At 58.1% G+C, this 26495-nt stretch overlaps 1 protein-coding gene across 1 annotated transcript in view; it reads left to right on the top strand.

Moving 5' to 3' along the window:
• The window catches only part of SLIT1 (slit guidance ligand 1), a 148073-nt gene that overhangs the window by 102410 nt on the left and 19168 nt on the right, over positions 1-26495 (top strand). The window contains exons 9-23 of the mRNA XM_075073044.1: positions 501-620; positions 750-893; positions 1416-1579; positions 2168-2191; positions 2993-3137; positions 3344-3418; positions 3906-4049; positions 5003-5146; positions 6420-6586; positions 7305-7437; positions 9448-9516; positions 18660-18731; positions 19061-19132; positions 20933-21004; positions 22014-22177. Coding sequence (XP_074929145.1) covers positions 501-620; positions 750-893; positions 1416-1579; positions 2168-2191; positions 2993-3137; positions 3344-3418; positions 3906-4049; positions 5003-5146; positions 6420-6586; positions 7305-7437; positions 9448-9516; positions 18660-18731; positions 19061-19132; positions 20933-21004; positions 22014-22177 — 1709 coding nt within the window. The remainder of the gene's footprint in view (positions 1-500; positions 621-749; positions 894-1415; positions 1580-2167; positions 2192-2992; positions 3138-3343; positions 3419-3905; positions 4050-5002; positions 5147-6419; positions 6587-7304; positions 7438-9447; positions 9517-18659; positions 18732-19060; positions 19133-20932; positions 21005-22013; positions 22178-26495) is intronic.

Here is a 26495-nt window from a genome sequence, read left to right as displayed (position 1 = left end):
CCCACAGCCCCTGCCAGTCCAGCCCTGAGCCCCCAGCAGCTCCACCACTGCCCCTCACTCCCGACCCACAGCCCCTGCCAGTCCAGCCCTGAGCCCCCAGCAGCTCCGCCAATGCCCCTCACTACCAACTCACAGTCCCCTCCCATCCCAGCTCTGGGTCCGCCCCCAGCTCCGCCGGTGCCCCTCACTCCCGACCCGCAGCCCCTGACAGCCCAGCTCTGAGCACCCCCAGGTCTGCTGGTGCCCCTCACTCCTGACCTGCAGCCCCCTGCAGGTTTGGTCCTTGACCTCTCTGGAGTGAGGATGAACAGCCCTGTCTGTTGCCCGTTGCACCGTGAGGTGGTCTGGTTTGGCGGCGGAGGTAAGATCCCTGGCCAGGGCCGAGGCCTGGGGGCCTGTGCTGGGGTCGCTAAAGCTGGGGTCTGTGGGGCCGAGGTGGGGGGATCTGTGCTCCTGGCTGGGGTCCTGTGGGGATCCCCGGTCGCTTGATGGGGGCTCAGCCAATACCCGGGGGGCTGCGTGCGAGCGACCGGCTCTGTCTTTTCCAGCGTGCTGTATGGGAACAAGATCACAGACCTGCCCAGGGGCGTCTTCGGGGGACTCCACGCGCTGCAGCTTCTGTAAGGATGCGGTGGCTCTGGCAGGGGGTGGGGGGTTGCTCTCGGGAACCCGGCGTGCCAGCCCCAGTGTCGGTGGGGCCCGGAGCAGGGCCGGCCTGCATCTCTGTTTGACGTCTCCTGCCCCCCCAGGCTCATCAATGCCAACAAGATCAACTGCATCCACGCCGACGCCTTCGGGGACCTGCAGAGCCTCTCTCTGCTCTCGCTGTACGACAACAAGCTGCAGGGCCTGGCCAAGGGCACGTTCGCCCCCCTGCGGGCCATCCAGACACTGTGAGTGCCAGGCAGCGCCAGCTGCCAAGTCCCAGAGCTTGGGGGGGTTCCTGCCCGCCCTGCATGGCCCACGTGAGGCAGGCGCCTGGGGCAGGCTCTGGTTCAGGAGGTGCAGCCCCGGGGCTGGGGGGTGGGCAAAGGGGCCTTCAAGCCCTCCAGGTCCTGGGCTCCCCCGGGGCCAAGAGGGGAAGAAACCCTGGAACTGGGTAAGTCAGAGCAACGGGAGTGGGGGGTATCCCAGCCCCATGTGCTGCAGCCCCCTGCAGCAGGGCTCAGTGAGGCAGCATGGAGCTGGCTGGGGCTGGGGGGCAGGCCCCAGGGAGCGGAGGGGGGCCAGGCCAGAGGTTGCTGGAATTTACCCTAGAGCGGCCCTGCTGGGTTTGGCGCTCTCTGCCTGGGCCCAGGGGCAAGCTGCGAGCCGAGGCCCTGCCCATAGCGGCCGGCACCCGCAGCTCAGGGCCTGGCCAGTAACGCTCAGCGCTGGCGCCAGCATCCCCCTCCTCCCTTCTGCATCCGCCCCAGGCACCTGGCTCAGAACCCCTTCATCTGCGACTGCAACCTGCGGTGGCTGGCGGATTTCCTGCGCGCCAACCCCATTGAGACCAGCGGGGCCCGCTGCGCCAGCCCGCGCCGCCTGGCCAACAAACGCATCGGCCAGATCAAGAGCAAGAAGTTCCGCTGCTCAGGTGCGTCCGTCCTCTCTGCCCGGGGCCCTTCCCTGCCCCCCTGCAGCCACGGGACCCTGGGGGCTGGGGGACGGGGACAGTCCTTCAGGCTAAGCAGTGAAGGGAGCGAGAGGCCAGTGCCCTTGTGTGCTGAGCAGGCAGAGGACGAGTCTCCACGCAGCCACAGGGAAGCTGGAACCTGGGCTCCTGCTCCTCCAGCCCTAGCCCCTTCCCTGGGAACCAGAGCGTCCATCCGTGCAACTGCTGTCGCTGCCCCCGCCCCCCCGATGCTTGTTGGGGGCTTCCCCTCGGGCTGCTGCTAGTGCAGCACTATCCAGAGGCCTTAACTGAGCCATGGGGTGCTGGGCCCTGCAGAGGCACCGCGTCACACCTCGCCCTGCCCAGCTCCCAAGCCATGTAGACAGAAGGGAGGAGGGGAAACCGAGGCACGGACCTGGAGGGACCTGCCCAAGCTCAGCTGGTGTGTTAGAGGCAGAGCCGGGGCTCGAGCCCTGGTGCCAGTGCACCAGAGCTCTCGCCAGGCACCACTGGCTGTGCCCAGCGGTCCCTCCTCCCCCCACTAACAAGCTTGTGCCTTTCTCTCCGCAGCCAAGGAGCAGTACTTTATCCCAGGTAAGCAGAGCTATGCGAGCGGGAGCCGGGGCTGAGGGGATGTATCTGCACGGGAAGTGTCCGGGGCCCTCTCTCGGACGGGCTGTGCTTTGCCGTGTGACGTCCCGCAAGGCTCAGGCGCTGGGTCTCTGGGTAGCTGGGTATGGTGCCATGCAGGATTCCCACGGCCCGGCTTTCCGGCCTGGCACAGATAGTGCTGCCCGCTGCTGGCACCCAGGGGTCTGGCTCCAGAGGCAGCGAATGGCCCTAACCCAGCCTGGCCTCACACAGCCCCCGAGCGATGGCAAAGCCAGTGCAGTGTCTGGCTCCAGGGAGCGATTGCCACGCAGCCAGCGCCCCCCGCAGGCACAGAGCAGGAATCCTGCACACGCCCAGGAATCGGCTGCAGATCGTGGCCTCGAGCCTGCCAGGCACACAGCGAGGGCAGGGCGCGGGCGCAGGGGCTGGGATGGAGGTTGAATGAGAGAAGAAAAGCAGTCGTGGCCCCTCCCCACACCCAGTTGCCGGGTCCTGGCTGGGCTTCTAGCAGAGAGCAGCTGGGCGCTGCGACTGGGGGATCTCGGGGTGGGGCCTCACCCCCCATGTGGGGCAGGGGTGGCCCTGAACCCCCCTGATGGCTGCAGGGAAACGGCATCTGCTCCTAAACCCGGGGAAGCAGAAGGTGCAGCTCCATGCGCGGTGGACTGTGCTGCCCCCTGCTGGCCTCACTGCACTGGGGCCAGAGTGTGGCAGGCCAGCCCGGCCCCCCCAGCAGGGCGGTGGCTGGTGTCTTGCCCCTCCCTGGCGTGTCTCTTGTGGCAGGCGTGGAGGATCAGCAGCTGAACAGTGAGTGCAGCAGCGACGTGGGCTGCCCCCCAAAGTGCCGCTGCGAGGCCAGCGTGGTAGAATGCTCCAACCTGAAACTCACCAAGCTCCCGGAGCGCATCCCACAGGCCACGGCAGAGCTGTAAGACCCCCCCCCACCCTACGCGCTGATCTGTCTGTCGCACGCTCACTCGCCTTGCCAGAGCCCGCAGACCCCCGCGTAACGCCCCCACGCGGTTCAGTGAGGGGAGGCTGGGGGCTTCCGTTATTCCTCCCAGGGGGGCGAGCGCTGCCTGGGTCTCATCGCTTCCATCTTTGTTCTTCTCTCCCTGCCTCCTCCACCCCCAGACGCCTGAACAACAACGAAATCTCAGTGCTGGAGGCCACGGGGCTCTTCAAAAAACTCCCACACCTGAAAAAAATGTGAGTACGACCCCAGCGAGTCCTCGTGGCCGCGGTGCAGGCGTGTGAGATACCGCACGCAGGACCTGCATAGGGAGAGGCTGACGATGCATCATTAACCTGTGGAACTCACTGACACAAGATGTCACGAGCTGAGCAGGAGTGCGCATTTCTGTGGCTAGTGAGGACAGCCCGAGTTACAGTAAACCTGCCATTTCAGGGCACAAGCCAGCCTCTCATGGACAGGGGCCAGGAGGAGCCCTCACCCCTGGACCGGTTATTCTACTAGTGCCCACTGGGGGGGTGCCCTGCACCTTCTCCGCAGCAGCCGGGCCTGGACTGACGCCCCAAGCCGGCCCGTGTTCCCACTCACGTAGGACTGGACCCCACAGGGGAGAGGGATGCGACCCAGCAGGTGATGGCCCGCAGTGCACAGGGGTGGCTCTCTGGGGGGCTGCATCCCCCATCCCCTACATAGGCCCAGCCTGCCGCTCCCCTCTCTCCCCAGCAACCTGAGCAACAACAAGGTGACAGAGATTGAGGACGGGGCCTTCGAGGGGGCAGCATCCGTCAGCGAGCTGCACCTGACGGCCAACCAGCTGGAGTCGGTGCGCAGCAGCATGTTCCGGGGCCTGGCGGGGCTGCGGACCCTGTGAGTGGAGCCGTGCCCAGATCTCGCAGCAGGGGCTGTGGGTGGGTTTCACCGGGGCCTGGGTGAGGCTGAACCCAATGCCTCGTGCTGCACCCCGTGCCTGCGTCCTCCCTCTGGGTGCCTCGTGCTGCACCCTGTGCGCTGCCTGCTCCTGAGAACGGGCCCCTGCAACTCCCCCAGCCGGCGCTGCCCACTCAGGGCGGCCTCCCGCTGCAGCCCTGCCCTGGCACAGAGCCTGATCATAGCTGCTTCCGACTGCCTGCTGCCTGCCACCCGCACTCATCCCAGCCCTGGGGCGACCCCCCCACTTACCCCGGTGCTGTCGGGGCAGGAGGGTGCCTCGTGCCCTTCCTCGCTCCCGGGGCAGGGGGTGGGAGGGCTGGGGAACAGCCGGGGCGTGGTGCCCAGGGGCGGCTCTAGGGATTTTGCCGCCCGAAGCACGGCAGGCAGGCATGCCTGTGGGAGGTCCCTGGTCCCGCAGATTCGGCAGCAGCCTGTGGGAGGTCCGCTGAAGCTGCGGGACCAGTGGACCCTCCGCAAGCATGTCACCAAAGGCAACCTGCCTGCTGTCCTTGTGGCGACCGGCAGAGCACCCCCCGTGGCTTGCTGCCCCAGGCATGTGCTTGGCATGCTGGTGCCTGGTGCCGCCCCTGGTGGTGCCACCCTCAGGTGCTGCCCCTGCTATAGGCAGCGTTGCTGCGCTGACATGGGGCATCGGTTTGCTGCTAGTGTGGGCCAGGCCCCAGCTGGCCTGAGTCCCTGGGGTGCTCCCGGGGGGTTCGTGCGCCCAGCACCCCGTGCGCGTGGCAGTGCCCCTGGCGGAGCGGGGCCGAGTCTCACTGCACTGAGGGTTCCTGGGTGCGAGGTGGGCAGAGGGCGGGTGCAGCTGGTGTGGCGACAGGGCGCCACTCCGGGGTCATTAACGCTCCCGCTGCTCTCTCCCTTCCTCCCAGGATGCTGCGAAACAACCGCATCAGCTGCATCCACAACGACAGCTTCACGGGGCTGCGCAGCGTGCGCCTGCTCTCACTCTACGACAACCAGATCAGCACCATCGCGCCCGGCGCCTTCGACACGCTGCAGTCACTCTCAACGCTGTGAGTCGAGGCGTCCCTGCGGTCTCTGCCTCTCCCAGCAGGCTCAGCCCGGCTTGGGGACCCGGCCCTCCCCTTCCCGCCCCCCTGGCGCTGGGCTCTGGGGTGGGTGATGCTGTAACCATGTGGGAGCCAGCTGAGGTCACTCAGTCAGAGTGAACTGCAAACAGAACGGGGCAGACAAACCCCAGACGCTGGTGGTTATTCCAATACTTAGATTTACCAACCAGCACAGATCAGCTTCTGTAGCACCTCACTGGTTACTCAGAATCCAAACAACGCAGTTCCCTTAAAGTTCCCAGCCTCAGGCCTCCATCCAGACACACCTGTCAGATATGATGAAGGTCACTGAAAATCTTATCTTATCATATAAAAGAAAAGGTTCTTCCAATCCCAAATGATCAGCCGCACACCCAGGCCCAAAATACACACTATAGCCAACCCTTATTAACTAAGCTAAAATTTATTAAAAAAGGAAAGAGAGAGTTGGTTGAAAGATCAATATACAGACAGACTTGAATTTAATTCTTGAGGTTCACATGCACAGCAGAGATGAGCTTGTAGTAGCCAAAAGTCCTTTTAGAAATAGTCCAGAGGTTACAGTCCAATGTCCATATTCAGGGTGACTCCAGTCAGTGACTGGGGATCTCAATCCTTGTGGCTTAAGGTTTCCCCCTCTTGAAACCCAAAGCAGATCTGAGATGAAGCAGGGTCGTGTCCCAGGGTTTTTATACATTTCCAGCAGCCTTTTGGCCTGAGAAAACAATAAGCTTAACTCTCCTTCTCCCAAACATCCTGGCAATTAGCACAGGGGAATTTACCCATTAAACAGTTCAGATTCAGGTTACCACAACCTTCAAAGAGACACATAGACAATAATCCTATTTCACTCAAGTGTCTTCCTAAATGTTAACATTCCTTTTTTGATCTTTGAATCAAAGCTCTAGCAATAGACAGGACTTGTTTGCTGACATCCCAAGCCCTGAGCAAACACCTCCCCTTCTACCTCTAACAATGCCGGCTGCATTTCAAAGCTCTGTTCATTTACAGATCTTCCTAACCAGACTCTAAAGTTTGGCCATGGGGCAGGTCAGTCTGGGAGGTAATTAACTCCTTCTGGCCAATGAGAGATTAGCTCACACTCATAACATCACAGATGCACACGCCTGAGGCTTGGCTCAGGCCCCACTGGCTCAGGAGCTGGGAGCCGTGTGGACTCCAGGTGCCCAGCCCTGCTGCCACCATGTTAGCCCTGCTCTGCCCCTCTGCTGCGTAGGAACCTGCTGGCTAATCCCTTCAACTGTAACTGCCGGCTGGCCTGGCTGAGCGACTGGCTGCGGAGGAGGAAGATCGTGACGGGGAACCCGCGCTGCCAGAACCCCGACTTCCTGCGGCAGATCCCGCTCCAGGATGTGGCCTTCCCCGACTTCAGGTGTGAGGAAGGTAACTCACAGGCGCCACGAGGGGCTGAGCAGGGGTGGCCGACGAGGGTGACCCCACAGCAGGGTCCCCCAGCGGGTGCTTCCCGGCTGGTCACGTTGGGCGCTGCTGCCACCCGGCACCAGCGGCACTGACTCGCTCCCACACCAACCTCTCAGTCCTAGCTCTGCCCACATCCCGGCTGGGCTCCGACACAGAGCGTGGCTGAGCGGGGGCTGGGCTGCGACATTTTGATTTTTAGCCTTGGTTTGGTTTTGATTAAGGCCACATGAGACTGAGGAAAACCTGCCCTGTCGTGCTGGAGCCCGGAGCCCCGTCTGCTTGGTTTCCCAGAGAGACAGTGAAAGGGTGACTTGATTATGGCCCACAAGTATTGCCAGGGGGAACGGGTACTGGGAGGTGGCCACTGGCGGCCAGTCCAGCCGAGGAAGGTCTAACCCAGCCTGGGGCTGGAAGCTGGAGTGAGATGTGCTCAGGCTGGAAACCAGGCGTGTATCAGTGCCAGGGAGGAAGTAACTGTTGGAACAGGTGACCTGGGGGAAGGTGGATTCTCTAGCATGGGCGGATGTTTGTCTAGCGTCTGCGCTAGGGGCTCTTGGGGTTGGGGGGCAGGTGCAGTGCAGGGCCCTTCTGGCCTTGGAGTGTGGGAATCTCTGCCCCCAGGACTGGGCAAGAGCCTGGATCTGGATGGGCCCGTTATTTGCTGTGCCCCCCTTTGCAGGCCAGGAGGAGACAGGGTGCGTCCCACGCCCACAGTGCCCTCAGGAGTGCACCTGTCTGGACACGGTCGTTCGCTGCAGCAACAAACACCTCAAGTCCCTGCCCAAGGGGATCCCAAAGAACGTCACTGAGCTGTGAGTATCCCAGGGCTCTCACCGCCCACCCTGGGCCTCAGCTCACAGGGCAGAGAGCCTGCAGGGCCAGGCCTGCTGGACACATGGAGACCGGGTCAGATTTCCCAGCAGGGGCTGCGAGGCGGGAGGGGGTGACAGTCACAGAACAGTCGAGCCCTTCCCCGGAGTCCAGGGTCACCTCCTGCACACTCAGGCCAGCTGATCCGCCCAGCACCGGGCTCAGAGCTGCGTGCATCGCACGCTGGTGCAAACTCTGCTTGGATTTACCCTGGTGTAAATCCAGGGTGACCCCACTGGCTTCGATGGTGTTCACCCTGCGGTCCGCAAACGGAGCCTGGCCGTGGAGCTGGACTTGTGAATTTCCGCCCCGGGAGAGGTGCCCACGCCAGCTCTGGCCCGTCATGAGGGGGGCTAGCCCTGAGCCAGAGGGGATTCCCCCTCCGCTGTGGCCTGTGAGAGCGCAGCCCTGTGAACGTGCGCCCTGGTGCCCTGGGGCTCGGCTGGACTTGGCTGGGCACAGCACACGAGGGCGCTGGGCTGAGGTTGCTGCAGGAACGCCTAGGCCAGACGAAGCTGTTTGTGCTGCTTCAAGGAGGGGGTCAGGGTGGCACCACATCATTGGGCCCCAGAATGCCGCGGGGCGACCAGGTGTGTGACCCACCCGCTGGGAGACGGGGGGGGGGGGGCAGGAAAGCAGCTAAGGGGGGCTGCACATTTCAGTCAGGGGGGTTAATTGTTCACCCTCCTGTGAGCGGCTGTTCCTGCTCCTGTGACCCCTCCCTCCACGCTCCATCATTAAACAGAAGCAGAACAAACCCTGGTTAGCAGTGGGGTGCCCCATGCGCCAGCTGGGCAGTCTCTCGCCAGGCCTTCGAGCAGCACCCGCCGCACCGGGGCCCTGAGCGCGCCCGGTGCTGCACCCCTCTGCTCCCAGCGGGGGCTGCTGAACCGGCACCAGGCCCCAGCACCTGTCTGCACCGCGGGGCACCCGCACTAAACTGGACACCCTGCCCCGCCCCCTGCCCCACCTATCCTCTGAGACCCCGCCCTCCTCCAAGGCCCCGCCCCTTTCACTCCATCCCGCCCGCACTCCATCCCCCCTCCCTCTGTTGCTCGCTCTCCCCACCCTCATTTTCACTCACTCGCTCATTTTCACCAGGCTAGAGAAGGGGCTGGGGTGTGGGAAGGAGGCTGGGGCCGGGATGAGGGGTTTGGGGTGCAGGAGGGGTCTCTGGCCTGGGGCTAAGGGGTTCAGAGGGCAGGAATGGGACCGGGGCTGGGGCAGGGGGTTCGGATGCGAGGCCGGGGGGTGAGGGCTCTGGTGTGGGGTCAGGGATGAGGGATTTGGGGTGCAGGAGGGGGCTCCAGGCTGGGGCAGGGGGTTGGGATGGAAGGGCAGGGGGGTGAAGGCTCCAGCTGGAGGTATGGGCTCTGGTATAGGGCCATGGATCAGGGATTTGGGGTGCAGGAGGGGACTCGGGCTGGGGCTGAGGGGTTCAGAGGGCAGGAGGGGGACCAGGGCTGGGGCAGGGGTTTAGGGCCTGGGAGGGGGTAAAGGGTTCAGGCTCTGGGTGGCACTTACCTCTGACAGCTCCTGGAAGCAGGGGCATGTCCCCCCTCTGGCTCCTGCGTGCTGCCCCCTCCCGAAGGCCTGCTCAGCAGTTCCCATTGGCTGGGGACCATGACTAGCTCGCACACACTTCCATTGCAGCACACAGTTCCATCCCACCTGGAGTCTCAGACAGACGCCATACACACGTACACACACATGCACACTCAAACATGTGTGTTCCCCCCACAGAGCGGTCAGAGCGGGACCTCGATCCCCTGCATGGCTCTGGCAGTGCTCCGCTTGGCACGGTGTCGGGGTGTCACTGCACAGACAGACCCCAGGGCCGAACTGGAGCGTTTGGTCCTGCACTCCCACGTGAGCCCTGCCCTCTCACTGCCTGTGCAGCGGCCTCCTGAGCCCAGCCCCGATCGGTGATGGGCCTTTGTTCTCTCCCATAGTTACCTGGACGGCAATCAGTTCACGCTGGTCCCTGGAGAGCTCTCCTCCTTCAGATCCCTGCAGCTGGTGTAAGTATCCTGGCCTGGCCCTGGCGGCTGGGATCCTATGGGCTGGGCTGGCTGAGACTTGAGCCGCGAAGGCCAGGCAGTGTGGGGGTCGGGGGAGCAAGCTGGCCAGTGTCTGGGCGCTCGCTCAGGGCCGTGCAGGCTGGAAGCTGTGACAAAGCTGGGATCAGCCCTCGGGGGCTCCTGGCTGCATGTGCGGAAAGTTTCTCAGCTGCTTTCCCACGGGCGCTGGGACCGCGGGGACCCTTCCAGGCTCTGGCAGGGGGTGTGCTCTGGCAGGCCCAGCTTCTTCTGCCCACTCACCCCCAAATTCACCCCTTTTGCCCCGTCCCCTCCAGCCTGTCCCTGTCCTTTCCCTGCCCTCGTCCCAGTCCCACATCCCGCTGCACTTCACTGTTTAGGGCACAACCCAGCACCTCTGCAGAGCAGCCCCCGGCGGCTCACGTCTAGCACCCAGAAACCAGTCACGCACCATTAGTGGCCCCTTGAAGTGATTTGCCCAGCATCTCACAGGAACTCTGTGGCAGAGGCAGGGACAGTGCTCCAGGGCAGCATTTGACTGCGTTAACCACGGACACTGAGAAATGGTATAATCCCGGACCAAGAGGGGGCCCCGGGGGCTGGTGCTAGCCCTTGCGCTGTGACCAGGAACAGGAATGGGGTGACGGGCCCCAGAGGGGCCTGTGGGCAGAGGGCAGGCAGAGGATGTGCTCCGGTGCTGTAGAGATCAGGGCTGTGCTAGGACTGGAGGGAAAATGCGTCTGTACATGGGGTGGAGGAGGGTTGCCCAGGCTCTGTTCTGGCCTTTCCTATCGACTCTGCAACTTTCATATTGTTCTTTTAATCCTGTTTTTAGCCCTACCAGTCCCAGTCTCCTGCCAGCCAACAGCCCCAGTCCTCTAGGGCCCGGCTCACCAGCCTCCTTCCCCCATCTACTCCTGGGCAGACCGAGCCTTTTTCTCCAGCCTTGGTCTCAGAAATGGCTGAACTGGTTTGGCTGAAACTTTCCCCAAAAATTCAGCCTGAGGCAGCCCCCTGACGAGGAAAGTTTCAGCCCACGTGGCTGAAGTTTGGGAAAGTTATAAGCCCTTGGGAAGTGTCGGGGACCCTTCCTGATAGATGGTGCTCCCAGCCCCTTGTCGAGGAATGACCTCTCCCTTCTCTCTGGAGAAACCAGGAGTGAGCCCCTGGAAGCTTCTTCCCCGTCGCAGACCCTAACACTCCCCTCAGGCCCCATGATGAGCTTCTCAGCCATCGGAGCCTTTTGGTCGCAAAGAAGCTCGTAGCTGAGAACTAAAACTCGCTGGATTTGCCAGTAGGCCGTGGGCACGTTGCTCTGCCCCGAGGATGCGAAGCCGCCAGACGGAGGACCTCTGAGGCAATGCCCAGTGCCTGGAGCCCACGGCGAATCCAGCCCACTGGCTGCCCATGTGCTAACTCAGTGGTTTGCTGGTCAGAATCCCACCAGCAGCCAGACAATTCACTGCAGTAGCTCAGAGCCCTCCCCCGCTAGCGTCCCGTCACTGGCCATGGGGGTATTTGCTACTAGCCGTCGCCAACTGGCCATTGTGGGCAGTCCCATCACACTGTCCTCTTCACACATGTATCAGGCTCAGGCGTGAGGCCTTCTCGGTGTCTTGCCCCCGCGGCTCCCCTTGGGGGGCTGTTCCAGACCCTCACCCCTCTGGTGCTTAGAAATCTTCGCCTCATGTTGAGCCCAAACTTGTTGATAGCCAGTTTGTTTCCATTTGTTCTTATGGAAAGTCTGCGACGAAGCAGCGAACTACTTACCCAGTGTTGCAGCCCCGCTCGCCTCCCTAGGGCGAGTGGAACCTGTGTCACCCCCCTACCCCCGCCCCCCGCAAAAATCACACCAGGCCACAAAAAGTCATGACACTGGCTTAGCACTCGGAGAGTGACCAGCAAGTACATCTGGTGCCTTTCCTTTGCCTCCTGGCGCCAGCACGGGCAGGCCACGTTTTCAAGCTTTGCTGTGCAACCCAGAGGGCTGGAGACTAATGTTGCAAGGGGAACGCTCAGCTCAGCGCCTGACTCAGCAGCTGGGGTGTCAAGGTTTTTTCCGCCGCTTTGAACTTCAGAGTACAAATGTGGGGACCTGCATGAACACTTCTAAACTTAATTACTAGCTTAGATCTGGTAACACTGCCACCAGCCAGAATTTCAGTGTCTGGGGCACTTTCTGTCTCCCCAAAACTTTCCCCTCTTTGAGTTGCCTTGAGAGGCTTCACCACTTCCCTGGTGAATGCAGATCCAAACCCCTTGGATCTTAAAACAAGGAGAAATTAACCATCCCCCTCCTTTCCCCCACCAATCCCTGGTGAGTCCAGATCCAATCCTCTTGGATCTTAAAACAAGGAAAAATCAATCAGGTTCTTAAAAAGAAAGATTTTAATTAAAGAAAGAAAAGGTAAAAAGTATCTCTGTAAAATCAGGATGCAAAATACTTTACAGGGTAATCAGATTCCTATAGACCAGATGCCCCCCGCGCCCCCAGCGTTAGGTTCAAAGTTACAGCAAACAGAGGTAAAAATCCTTCCAGCAAAAAGAAACATTTACAAGTTGAGAAAACAAACATAAGACTAACATGCCTTGCCTGGCTGATTGCTTACAAGTTTGAAACATGAGAGACTGATTCAGAAAGATTGGGAAAGCCTGGATGTACGTCTGGTCCCTCTTAGTCCCAAGAGCGAACAACAACCGAACAAAACCAAGAGCACAAAGAAGGACTTCCCTCCACCAAGATTTGAAAGTATCTTGTCCCCCTCTTGGTCCTCTGGTCAGGTGTCAGCCAGGTTTACTGAGCTTCTTAAACCCTTATAGTAAAAGAGAAATTAACCCTTAACTTATCTGTTTATGACATGCCCCCCATATCTCAGACACGTGTGAACCACACTGGCATGTTCTTCCTAGAACTTTAGAATAAACGTTAATAAAACACATGCACCTTACGTATACTACTAATCATGTAACTACAAGATTTCCACCATTCTCAAGACATTTTTAACCAGTTGATTCTGGACTCTCACAGGAAGTGCATCAGTACTTTGTTAGAAGCTCCTGAAATGTTGTTAAATTTCAAATCAAAATCTTGGAGAGCTAATACTCTCGAAGCAGTTCTTTTGTTGTTACCTCGGCAGTAATGAGCCACTTAGCGCAGCATGGTCAATTTGTAGCTGAAACGCCGTCCCAAACGTATGGGCGTAGCTTTTCCAGGGCATACACAATGCCGTAGCGTTCTTTTCACTGAATTGACTAGTGGCTTTCCCTCTCAGACAGTTTCTGCTGAGAAACACAACAGAGATGAGATCTTGATCCCGTCCTTCCTGCATTAAACTGCTCCTACACCACACTCAGATGCATCTGTGGGTTACTAGGAGGGTTTGTCAAAGTCTGGGGCCTTAGCACAGGCGGAGTCGACATCGGAGGTCGCCTATAAGCCTGGGTAAAAGGCCTTCTGACACTCATTCCACTTAACTCATTGGACTGGTCTTTTTGGCAGGTTCTGTAGTGGGGCCAGCGATCTTTGTGTGTGTGTGGCAATTTGCTGTAATATCCGGCTGTTGACGTGTGGTTCTGGCGGACCAACTGAGTCGTGCCAATGCTCAGACCAATTGCTTAAACAGGGGGGCAGTTACAGCCCCAGGCTGGGTTTTCCACCTCTAAGGCAAACCACACCAGCAGCACAAAATGACTCTCGGGTTTCACCCCACTGGCTACCAACACGAGTCCACACAAGCAATTTCCTTAGGACACTCCAATTCCCAGTATCACCACCGTGCCAACTGTCCTGAGGATGAATGGTTATGAAAACACCGCCAGGAAAAGAAAGAGGTCTCTTGCACCCAAAGTCAAGCCCCAGACCCAGGTCATATATCACAGACTCAGATCTTACCTCACAATCACGCTGTTGCCAATCCTTAGAAATCTAAAATCTAAAGTTATTCGTAACAGGGAAAAGGTAGCAGTGAAGAGCTAAAAATTGGTATATGAAGTCAATTAACATACAGTAATGGCAAATTTCTAGTTCAGGCTTGTAGCGGTGGATAAAACTGCAGTTCCAGATCAAGTCTCTGGAGAACTCCCAGCTGGATGGGTCACAGTCCCTTGTTGTAGTAGCTTCAGTGTAGAAAGTCCTCCAGAAGGTGGAAGCAGGATTGAAGACAAAGATGGAGATGGCGTCAGACTTATATGGCTTTTCCAGGTAGTGTTTAAAGGACACTTCTTTGTTCTTACTGTGGAAATTACCAGAATGGAGTCTGCAGTCACATGAGATCCCAGTTTCTGCACCCCTGTGGTCACAAGGCGTATCTACCTCCTTCTTCAATGGGTTCTCAGTTTGTTGTGCTGATGGTCCTTAAGGGCCATCAAGCAGGCTAAGCCAGAGCTGACACCAACTTGTCTGGGATCTTTCCAAGTAACACAGCACAGTTTGAAATACAGACAGCATACGGAATATTCATAACTTCAACTACAAAGATACGACCTACGAGACAGATAATCATACCAGTAACGAACCTGGTCTTAGGACACCATTATAATGCCCCCTTACGTAGGATTTTGTCGCCATACAGGACCTTGGTTGCACCCGTGTTCTATATGTCCCATTTATTCAATAACGTCACACAGGCCAAGCCTAAGAAGGATATGGTGGGACCTGGTTTTCTTGACTCATTGGGACCAGGGCCACTTTGGATAGCCATCTCCACTTTTGCCGTAGGGGAGTTATGGGTTCCTTGACCACCTGTGTTCCAAGGTAAGTTCCACTCTTGTTTTGGCCTATTTGACTTTTAGCCTTAACAGTAGTTCCTGCTGCTGATGCACTCAATACGATTTCCAGGTTTTTGTTCACAGGTGTTCTGCCAGATCAGAAAAAATGGCCACTCATGAGGTAGGAAACTGCTAATTCTCCCAATCCTGCTAGGAGACCATCTACAATCTTTTGGGGAACGGTGGCGGGGCATTTCGTCACCCGAAAGGAAGGCACATATAAATTCACATACCCCTGCATGGGTGATGAAGGCGACCTTTCTTGGCGGGGGTTCATCTAGCTGTACTGCAGTACCCCTTGGTTTAGTCTATGTAGATAGGAATTGGAGGCACATCCCAATTGCTCCAATAGCTCTCGGTGTGTGGCATAGGTAGTTGTTGGGACGGAATGTACAGCATTTAGCTTACGGTAGTCCATGCAAAAGTGTTTCCCCATCTGGTTGGGTACTAGAACCACTGGGATGCCCATGCAACTTGGTACAGGGGCGGATTATACCCATCGTAGCATGTTCTGGATCTCCTTCTATAACAGCTGTGGCGCATGAGGAGACACCCGGGTAGGGTGGAGTTCAATTGGGTGAGCATTACCCTGTCGTCAATGAGTGGTATTGTCCGTTCAGTTCATCCTGGGGTGGCTGAGAAACTGGGGTAAGCTATTTGCAACAAGCTCTGTGATCTGTTGCCCACTGCAGACGTTCCAATTGTGGAGAGGCCCAACGGTCTTTGGTTCTTTTATGTTCACCCCAGAGTGGCCACTGGGATGATCATGAGCTAAGATCAAGAGCTTTACCCGGTACTTAGTTGAAAGTTGGACTACCAACTGTCTTTGAGGACGCCAGTCTTCCTGGTGTCCACCAGAAAGAGTCTCCTTGTATAAAAGTCCTTTTGTTCTAGAACAAACCGGGATCGGTTGGAGAGCTGAGAGGCGGTTGGGTGCTCTGTGCCACCACCCAAGCTTTCTGAAGGCTATCATCTGCTTCCTGCTGCTCAGCCTGGAACTGTTCCCTTGATGCTGGAGACATCAGCTCCTCCTAAGACTGTGGACTTGGGTTTGGTCCCTGTCGAAGTGATGTAGACCTCTCCACAACATTGGAACGTCGCAGTGGGGCAACAAGAATCAGGAGGAGCTGTTGCAATAGCCTCACCCCAGTTTCTCAGCACCCCAGGTGAACTGAACGGACAATACCACTCCATTGACGAACAGGTAAATGCTCGACCCAACTTAGAACTCCACCCTACCGGTGTCTCCTCATGCGCCAGCTGTTATAGAAGGGAGATCCAGAATGCTACAGATGGGTTAATCGGCCCCTTACCTAAGTTGCATGGCATCTCCAGTGGTTCTAGTACCCAACAGTATGGGGAATACCTTTTGCATGGCTACCGTAAGCAAATGCTGTAATTCCGCCCAACAATACCTATGCCACACACCGTATGAGCTAGTTGGAGGAATTGGGATGTGCCCAATTCCTATCTACAATAGAACTAACCAAGGGGTACTGGCAGAGTACAGCTAGTGAACCCGCCAAGAAAGGTCGCCTTCATCACCCATGCGGGGTGTGAATTTATATGTGCTTCCTTTCGGAGTGACGAAATGGCACACCCGCCGACCTCCAAAAGACTTTAGATGGTCTCCTGCAGGATGGGAGATATTGCAGGTTCCTACCTCATGAGTGGCCATTTTTTCTGATTCGGCAGACACACCTGGAACAAATACGCTGGAAAAATCTATTGAGTCAATCAGGCAGCAGGAACTAACTGTTAAGGCTAAAAGTGTCAATGGCCAAAACAGAGTGGAACTTCCTTGGACAACACGAGGTGTCAAGGGAACACGCATAACTCCCCTACGGCAAAAGTGGAGAATGCATATCCCAAAGTGGCCTGTCCCAATAGTCAAAGAAACAGGTCCCATATCCTTCTTTAGGGCTTGGCCTGTGTGACGTTATTGTATAAATGGGACAATAGAACACGGGTGCAACGCAAGGTCCTGTAGTGCGACAAAATCCTACGTTAAGGGGGTCATATAAGGTGTCCAAGACCAGGGTTCGTGGTACTGGTTATGATTATCTGTCTCGTATGTCTGTATCTTTGTAGTTGAAGTATGAATATTCGCGCTATGCTGTCTGTATTTCAAATCTGTGCTGTGTTACTTGGAAAGATCCCAGACAAGTTGGTAGTCAGCTCTGGCTTAGCCGCTTGATGGCCCATAAGGACCATCAGCTACACAAACTAGACCCATTAGGGAAGGTAGGTAGATACGCCTTGTGACTCACAGTGGTGCAGAAACTGGGTCCATGTGACTGCAGACTCCATTCTGTAACTTTCCCCCACAGTAAGAACAAAGAAGTGTCCTTTCACTACCTGGAAAAGCTATATAAGTCTGACGCTCATCTCCATCTTGTCTTCAATCCTGGCTTCCACTCTGGAGGACTTTGCTTACACTGAAGCTCTACAACAAGGGACTGTGACCCATCCAGCTGGGAGTTCTCCAGAGACTTGATCTGGGAACTGCAAGTTATTCCATCCACTGCTACAAGCCTGAACTAAGAACATTTGCCATTACTGTATGTTAATTGATTCAATACCAATTTTAGCTCTTCATCTCTACCTTATTCCCTGTTACGAATAACTTTAGATTTTAGATTTCTAAGGAATTAGGCACAGCGTGATTGTGAGGTAGACTGAGTATGTGATATGACCTGGGGTCTGGGGCTGACACTTTGGGTGCAAGAGACCTCTTTCTTTTCCTGGCGGTTGTTTTCATAACCATTCATCCTCAGGACAGTTGGCACTGGTGGTGATACTGGAAATTGGAGTGTCCCTAAGGAAATTGCTTGTGTGACTCGTGTTGGTAGCCAGTGGGGTGAAACCGAGAGTCATTTTTGTGCTGCTGGTGTGTGTTTGCCTTTAGAGGTGGAGAAAACCCACCTGGGGCTGTAACTGCCCCCCTGTTTAAGCAATTGGGTCTGAATTGGCACTGACTCAGTTGGTCCGCCAGACCACACGTCAACAGCCGGATAATTCAGGCAATTAGCCACACTACACACAAGAGATCGCTCGCCCACTAAGACCTGCCAAAAAGACCAGTCAATGCAGTTAAGTGGACATGAGTGTCAAAGGCCTTTTACCCCAGGCTTATAGGCGACACTCGATGTCGACCGCCTGTGCTAAGGCCCCAGACTTTGACAAACCCTCCTAGTAACCCACAGATGCATCTGAGTGTGGTGTAGGAGCAGTTTAATGCAGGAAGGACGGGATCAAGATCTCATCTCTGTTGTGTTTCTCAGCAGAAACTGTCTGAGAGGGAAAGCCACTATCAATTCAGTGAAAAGAACGCTACGCATTGTGTATGCCCTGGAAAAGCTACGCCCATACGTTTGGGACGGCGTTTCAGCTACAATTGACCATGCTGCGCTAAGTGGCTCATTACTGCCAGGAAACAACAAAAGAACTGCTTCGATGAGTATTAGCTCTCCAAGATTTTGATTTGAAATTTAACGACATTTCAGGAGCTTCTAACAAGTACTGATGCACTTCCTGTGAGAGTCCAGAATCAACTGGTTAAAAATGTCTTGAGAATGGTGGAAATCTTGTAGTTACATAATTAGTGGTATACGTAAGGTGCATGTGTTTTATTAACGTTTATTCTAAAGTTCTAGGAAGAACATGCCAGTGTGGTTCACACGTGTCTGAGATATGGGGGGCATGTCATAAACAGATAAGTTAAGGGTTAATTTCTCTTTTACTATAAGGTTTAAGTTACAAGTTTGAAACATGAGAGACTGATTCAGAAAGATTTGGAGAGCCTGGACTGATGTCCTGTCCCTCTCAGTCCCGAGAGCGAACAACCCCCAAAACAAATAGCACAAAGAAAGACTTCCCTCCACCAAGATTTGAAAGTATCTTGTCCCCCTCTTGGTCCTCTGGTCAAGTGTCAGCCAGGTTTACTGAGCCTCTTAACCCTTTACAGGTAAAAGAGACAATAACCCTTAACTAGCTGTTTATGACATGGGGCTTACAAGAACCACCAGCGGCCAGGAGACTTGCCAGTGACGCGAGCATTGGCTGCATTCGTTAATCGAGTGGCACGTGGCTAAACTGCAAGAGGAAACAGCTTCCTCCTGGAGGTGCCGGTGCGCAGTGTCTGGGACCCAGTGGATGAGGGGATCACCACACCACCTGTAAGGCACCCAGGGGTGTCCTAGACTGGCCACAGGGGTCAGCATCTCCTGCAAAACCACTGTTCCCTCGGGCTGCCAGCCAGTGCCACCCAGTGAAACCAACCAGTGCCACCCCACGGTCTGGGGGGTGCCCGGGAGCCCAGCTCCAACTGACCCCCCTGCTGCGCTTGTGTTTTCCAGTGACCTGAGCAACAACAAGATCAGCTCCTTGAGCAATTCCTCCTTCACCAACATGAGCCAGCTCACCACGCTGTAAGTCCCGGCTCCCGGGCCACGGCTCCTGACCCAGCTGAGCGGTGGGCGGGCGAAAGCCGGGAGACAATAGGCCGGGCTTGCTGCTGAGGCCTCTGGGCTGTGCAGTCCAGTGGCCGGTTCCTGTACTAAGAAGAACCGTAATTAGCGGCACTGCTGGAGGGCGCCCGAGAGGCTGTGTGCATGGGGTGCCAGGTCTCTGCCCGGGGTGCTAGTGAGACGTCCCGTTAGGGGGGAATGGTGTGGGAGCGGCCCAAGGGAACCTCGCCAGGTGCGTGTTGGCGCTCAGGGGACGTGACCACGTGTTGTTTCCTCCTCTGCCTCCCCAGGATCCTCAGCTACAACGCCCTGCAGTGCATCCCCCTGCTCGCCTTCAAGGGGCTCCGGGCGCTCCGGCTGCTGTAAGTACTTGCCTGTGCCCGGAGCGGTGCCCTGCCCTGCCCTGCCCTGCCCTGCTCACAGCACGGGGCCAGGGCAGGGCCCAGGTGGCACCTCCGTGGCCCTGTCAGGGGCCTGCTTTGGGGAAGTGCTGAGCACCCACAACTCCAGGGGGTGAGATGCGTGGCATTAGGACGTGTGTCCCAGCTCAGCTCTGAAGCAGGGGGCTAGGGAAGGTACCGGGTGGACGCTGTGCAGTGCCAAGGGCTGGGGAAGGTGCCGCTGGATGGACACAGTGCAGTGCCAGGGGCTGGTGGGCTGGGGAAGGTGCCGGGCGGACGCGGTGCAGTGCCAGGGGCTGGGGGGCTGGGGAAGGTGCCGAGTGGATGCGGTGCAGTGCCAGGGGCTGGGGAAGGTGCTGGGCGGACACTGCGCAGTACCAGGGGATGTGGGGCTGGGGAAGGTGCCAGGCGGATGCTGTGCAGTGCCAGTGACCGGGGTCTGAGGAAGGTACCAGGAGAACACTGCACAGTGTGGGGGGCTGGGAAAGGTGCCGGGTGGATGTGGTGCAGTGCCAGGGGCTGGGGGGCAGGGGAAGGTGCCGGGCAGATGCTGTGCAGTGCCGGGGGCTGGGGAAGGTGGTGGGCGGACGCTATCCAGTGCCAGGGTCTGGGGCAGGTGGTGGGCGGACGCCGTACAGTGCCAGAGGACAGGGGGCTGGGGAAGGTGGTGGACGGACGCTGTGCAGTGCCAGGGGCTGGGAGGCTGGGGAAAGTGCCAGGTAGACGCGGTGCAGTGCCAGTGAATGGGGTCTGGGGAAGGTACCAGGAGGATACCACCACAGTGCCAGGGGCTGGGCTCAGAGCTGGGGTTCAGGGCTGTGGTTGATGGGGTCGGAGAGGTACCCAGCTCAGAGGGGCTGGGCTCAGAGCTGGGGGTCAGGGCTGTGGGGGACTGGGGAAAGTGGTGGGCGGATGCTGCACAGTGCCAGGGGGTGTGGGGCTGGGGAAGGTACCGGGTGGACACTGTGCAGTGCCAGGGGCTGCGGGGCTAGGGAAAGTACCGGGCAGATGCTGTGCAGTGCCAAGGGATGGGGGACTGGAGAAGGTGCCAGGTAGACGTGGTGCAGTGCCAGTGACCAAGGGGCTGGGGAAGGTACCGGGTGGACGCTGCACAGTGCCACGGGCTGGGGGGCTGGGGAAGGTGCCAGGTGGACGCGGTGCAGTACCAGTGACCAGGGGGGCTGGGGAAGGTACCGGGTGGACGCTGTGCAGTGCCAGGGGATGGGAGATGGGGAAGGTGCCAGGCGTACGCTGCGCAGTACCAGTGACCGGGGGGGCTGGGGAAGGTGGTGGGCAGAGGCTGTGCAGTGCCAGGAGACAGGGGGCTGGGGAAGGTGCCGGGCAGATGTGGTGCAGTGCCAGTGACCGGGGGGGGCAGGGCTACTTCACTGACTCCAGGTGGATGTAGCCGAGTGTCTAAGCTGCCTGGTGTCCAGTATCCGAGGGGTAGCCGTGTTAGTCTGGATCTGTAAAAGCAGCAGAGAGGCCTGTGGCACCTTGTAGACTAACAGACATTTTGGAGCATGAGTTTTCGTGCATCCGACAAAGTGGGTATTCACCCAGAAAGCTCATGCTCCAAAATGTCTGTTAGTCTATATGGTGCCACAGGACACTTAAGCTGCCTGGGTGTCCCTCCGGGCACCGTGCTGGGTGGGTGCATGCCTGGCTCTGATGGAAGTGCACAGGCTGGCCCTGTGTTGACATCAGCCTTGATCCCAAGCTGCCGGTGCCTTCTGGGCTCAGAGCCTCTTGTTCCCGCAGGTCTCTGCATGGCAACGACATCTCCGGCCTGCCAGAGGGCATCTTCACCGACGTCACCTCCTTGTCCCACCTGTGAGTAGCCCCCTGCACCTGGCTGCCCTGGGAAGGCCGCACGGTGCCATGCTGGGCTCCCTGCAGAGCTCAGGGATCACAGACAGGCCCCAAAGGGCAGGAGACAATCACTGCCGAGTGTGGGGGGTCTTTCCTGCTGGGGTCAGCGCCATCAGGCCATATCTGGGGCCGGGTTCCAGCTTCTCTCTGCAGCCTGGCGGGCGACACGTGGCCGAGGCCTTGCCGTCACCTCCGTGCGACCTGTGCAGCTAGTGCTGCCTCAGGCATGCCCCCGGCTCTCTGCCGCGTTATGTGGGGCTCTCAGCACGAGCTGGCTGGGGCGGGAGCTCCAGTGCTGCTGACACGGGACCCAGTAAGTGCAGAGAGGACCCGGCTGTTCCGTGCTGCTGGCGGGCGCCAGTCCCTCTGCGCTGCGGGGCCGTGCGGCTTCTCAGCCTTTTAGCTAAGATCCGCACTGGCCCAGGACAGCCAGCCCCTGATCAGGGCACCCATCGGCTGCAGGAGACACTGCAGCAGGTGGGCAGCCAAGCGCCAAAACCCTGGTGAGCAGGAAGTGCCTGGGCCTCACACGTCCTGACGTGCCCTGGGACAGCGGCAGCCGATTGCTCCTAGGAGGGGGGGCCCCAGAGTGGGACTCAAGGACTGCCTCCTTCCCAGGGCACCTTGGAGCAGTCAGGGCCGAGCCCCCGAGACAGGCCGGGATGCCACTCATCTGGCTCTGGGGAATGGGGGGCTCCCCCCTGCCCCAGGGGTTGGACCTGCTCCCCTGGAGCTGGCGCTGGATTTGTGGGAGCGGTGTGCCCCCTGAAGGAGGTGCCTTGGCACTGCACCCACAGGTGGGGGGGAACCAGCAGCTCCCATGGAGCACCAGCCCTGGGAGTTGGTCCTGCCAGCTGACCTTGCTCAGCTCAGGGGCTGCGAAGAGAGTAGGGCCAGGCGGGCTCATCCCGCCCCAGGGTCAGGGGCCAGGTCTCGCTGACTGGCCTTTGCTCTTGTCTCCCCTGTGCAGCGCCATCGGGGCCAACCCCCTGCACTGCGACTGCCACCTGCGCTGGCTCTCGGGCTGGGTCAAAACAGGCTACAAGGAACCCGGCATCGCCCGCTGCGCCGGCCCGCCTGACATGGAAGGCAAGCTGCTGCTCACCACTCCGGCCAAGAAGTTTGAGTGCCAAGGTGAGGGGCCCATTCAGCACCTGGGCACTGGGGGCTGCGCCCAGCGCGTGGGCATGGACAGGGTCCCATGGACTTTGACCCCTGCCCTGGCTGTCACCCCTGCGGGCTAAAGCCGGAGCAAATGGGCCGGGTGGGGTCACTGCGGGCAGGGGATCGTGTGCTGCAGTGAGTCACATGCAGAGCTTGGATCCAGGGGGTCCTGAGCCCTACACCCAGCTCTGAGACACCTTCTCCATGTGGCAAAGCCCACTCCAACCCTGTGCCTCAGTTTCCCTCCGCTGATCCTCCTGGGCTGCTGCGAGAGTCAGAGACGCCAGGGCCAGGAGGGACCCTGCCGAGCAGCCCATCTGATGTCCTGCACAGCACAGGCCGGAGAACCTGCCCTGGATTCTGCCTCCAGCCCAGACGCACTGGAGTACGTCTACCCCTGGCCGCAGCGAGTGAGCTCAGCCGACTGGGGCTCGAAGCGCTAAGCTCGGCTGTGGGACATTGCGGCTCAGGGTGCAGCCCAGGTTCCAGGACCCTCCCCCTCAGGGGGCCCCAGAGCCCAGACGTCTCCCCAGCAGTTTTCCAGCCCTGCCAGCGGAGAGTGGCTGTTTGGTTGCTGGGCGGACGTAGCCCTGGCTGAGCTGGAGCGTGTCGGTCAGGGAGAGGAGTCCAGCCCCGGTCCCTCGGTGTGCTGCTCCGGCGTTAATTCCCTGCCGGGTGGAAATGGGGTTCCCCTTAGTTCTAGTGGAAATGGGTCTGGCTTCAGCTCTGGCTGCTGGGTCTGGCTTGGCCCCGACCTAGTGTATCACGGCTCCCTGGACAATGCGGGGCCTGGCACAGGGGCTGGGCCGGGAAAGGTGCCTGGCTGCAGACGGGCAGCTCTGTTCCCTGAGCGATGCCGGGGGCTGCCAGGGCCTGGCTCGAAGTGTCTGTGACTCGTGACTCCTGGCCCACGCTGGCCAGTGGGTGAGTCTGACGGCTGAGCCCCCCTGCGGTCCAGGCAGCCAGACCCTCAGCAGGGAGAGGAGGACACTCCGTGGAGATGGGTCACACTGGGTCAGACCCTAGCAGCTAGGGCTGGCTGTAGCTAGTCACGGTCAGTGACCCCCCGGCACTGGTCACAGCGCGGCAGAAAGCCCGGTGCCTCGCCAGCACCAGCAAACCCGCCCTGAGTGCAGGCTGCACCGCAGGGCTCTGCAGTGACTGATCTAACCGAGCTTTGCACCTGCTGGGTGTGGGTCAGCAGGTGCAAACGCTGCCTTGTCCTTGTGCCTGTGTGACGGTGCTGCCCATGGGAGCCAGCTGAGGTCACTCAATCAGGGTGAACTGCAAACAAAACGGGGCAGACAAATCCCAAACGCTGGTGATTATTCCACTACTTAGATTTACCAACCAGCACAAAACAGCTTCTATACTACCTCACTGGTTACTTAGAAGTTCAAACCATGCAGTTCCCTTAAAGTGCCCAGCCTCAGACCTCCGTCCAGACACACCTGTCAAACATATGATGATGATTCCTGAAAATCTTATCTCATCATACGAAAGAAAAGATTCTTCCAATCCCAAAGGATCAGACACATACCCAGGTTCAATTATAACTTAGATCTTACCTAAAATACATGCTACAGCCAATTCTTATTAACTAAGCTAAAATTTATTTAAAAAGAAAAGAGAGAGAGTTGGTTAAAAGGTCAATATACAGACAGACTTGAATTCAATTCTTGAGGTTCAGATGCACAGCAGAGGTGAGCTTGTAGTTGCCAAAAGTCCTTTTAGAAATCATCTATAGGTTATAGTCCAATTTCCATATTCAGGGTGGCTCCAGTCAATGACTGGGGATCTCAATCCTTGTGGCTTAAGGTTTCCCCCTCTTGAAACCCAAAGCAGATCTGAGATCCAGCAGGATCGTGTCCGAGGGTTCTTATACATTTCCAGCAGCCTTTCGGCCTGAGAAAACAATAGACGTAACTCTCCTTCCAAACATCCTGGCAATTAGTACAGGGTAATTTATTCATTAAACAGTTCAGATACAGGTTACCACAACCTTCAAAGAGACACATAGACAATAATACTTTTTCACTGAAGTATCATCTTAAATGCTAATATTCCTTTTTTGATCTTTGAATTAAAACTATAGCAATAGACAAGACTTGTTTGCTTACATCACAAGACCTGAGCAAACATCTGCCCTTCTACCTCTAACAATGCAGACTTGCATTTCAAAGCTCTATTTATTTACATATCTTGCTAACCAGTTCTTAAGGTTCACGCATGGGTCAGGTCAGTCAGTGAGGTGAGTTAATTAACTCTTTCTGGCCCTGTCATCTTTCAGTGAGATATTACATTACACTCATAACGTCACAGCCTGTCCCTGCTGCGGGGTCGGGGGTCTCTGGGGCCAGCCCTCAGCACAGCCCCCCAGGGCGAAAGGGACACAGGGGCCCTGGGCCAGGCAGGCTGCTCTCACGTTCCCAGGAGGACGTTGATTCCACGGCAGCAAGAGGCACCAGTTTGGGCCACGCTCTCCAATCAGGAGCAGATATTTATCGGGGTGACAGGACCCCCCCCGCCCAGGGGACAGAGCTGGAATTCCAGCAGCACATGAGACCCCAGGCCCCAGGGGCTGAGCCAGATACTGGAGACCAGGACGAGACCTGCGTGGTGTTTGGCTTACCCCACAGCGACTGCATCAGCCACTCACAGACCAGCCATGGAGGGAGCGGGGCCTTGGGGCCGATCTGGCCGTTGCTGTGATCCACTGGCCAATCGCTACCCTGAGACCATAGAGGGGCCCTGTGGGGTATCGGTCAGCAGCCGAGTGACTCTGAGAAATGACCCCACCTCACTAGGCCAGGACCCTCCCCACAGCGGCCTGCTGGGGAGATGAGCTCGTTTTAACCCCTCGGCCCCAGAGCCGGCCCACGCTGCACTGACCAAATAGGGCTTGAAAGAAAAGAGCCAGAAGGAAACCCAGTGCGGTGGCGGCTGATTTACAGACTGTCCCAAAGAGGGTGAGACTCACCCCGCCAGGCATGGGCCCCTGCTTCAGCCCAGCGGGTCAGCGCTGCCCCCGCTTCCTCTAGGATTGGCAGGGACTGAAACGGAGCCGCTTCGCGTAGCCAGGCTCCCGTTCGATGGGCTCCAGGCTTGGGGTGCATGTGCTAGTGGCTGGGCCCAAGACACTGCCATTGCAAACAAGAACCCCACAAACCGGCCTTGGCACACGGGGAGCAGGGCAGGAGCTGGCTGGCTGCTCGGTCCCAAACGTGCCTGAGAGGGGATCGGCATGGGGCGGGCGTGTGGCCAGTGGGGGCCCGCAGGGAGGGGTTCTTGGCCCTACGCTGTGTAATGTCTGTAACAGGGACCCACAAACAGTCACTAGCCCCAGGTGTGCGGTGACTTGGCGAGCTGGGTGTCATGGAGTGTGGGGGAGTCCGGCCCTGCACCCCTCTTCCTGGGACTCACAGTGACTCTCAACCAGCCAGTAAAACAGAAGGTTTATTGGACAACAGGAACGCAGGTTACAGCAGAGCTTGTAGGCTCAGCCAGGACCCCTCAATCAAGCCCCTCTTGGGTCCTGGAACCTTAGCCCCTGAATTCCAATCACCCAGCCCAAAACTGAAACTAAACTCCCTTCCCTCCAGCCGGCCCCTTCCTTTGTCCCCCTTCCCCGGCAAAGGTGCTGACTCCCTCCCCCCTTACCTGACTCAGGTTACAGGCATCAATCCTGTCCCTCACCTAAAGACATCCCCTGCTCTCCCATCCCCCATGCAAACAGCCCCTACTCCATCACATCTCTCCCCCCTTCGAGACTGATCTGAGCGGGGTCACTCTGCCCAGTGACCTGGGGAAGTTCAGGGCCCCCTCTCCAGGACAATGTGTCCGCTATCAGGTTGGCACTTCCCTTCACATGGACCACGTCCATGTCATAGTCCTGCAGGAGCAGGCTCCACCTCAGGAGCTTGGCGTTGGCTCCTTTCATCTGGTGCAGCCAGGTCAGGGGAGAGTGGTCGGTGTACACGGTGAAGTGTCGCCCAAAGAGATATGGCTCTAGCTTCTTAAGGGCCCACACCATGGCCAGGCATTCCTTCTCGATGGCCGCGTAGTTTTGCTCCCGGGGTAGCAGCTTCTTGCTCAGGTACACGATGGGGTGTCTCTCCCCCTTTTCATCCTCCTGCGTTAACACCGCCCCCAGTCCCGTGTCTGAGGCGTCGGTGAACACCATAAAGGGTTTGTCAAAATCTGGGTTCGCCAGAACTGGGCCACTGACCAGAGCCTCCTTCAGCGCCCGGAAAGCCTCCTGGCACTGCTCGGTCCAGATCACCTTGTC

The sequence above is a fragment of the Chelonoidis abingdonii genome, chromosome 16, assembly GCF_003597395.2.
Source record: "Chelonoidis abingdonii isolate Lonesome George chromosome 16, CheloAbing_2.0, whole genome shotgun sequence".
NCBI classification, from domain to species: Eukaryota; Metazoa; Chordata; order Testudines; family Testudinidae; genus Chelonoidis; species Chelonoidis abingdonii.
Note: the sequence above shows the minus strand (reverse complement) of the source record. Positions and strands in the feature narration are given on the sequence as shown.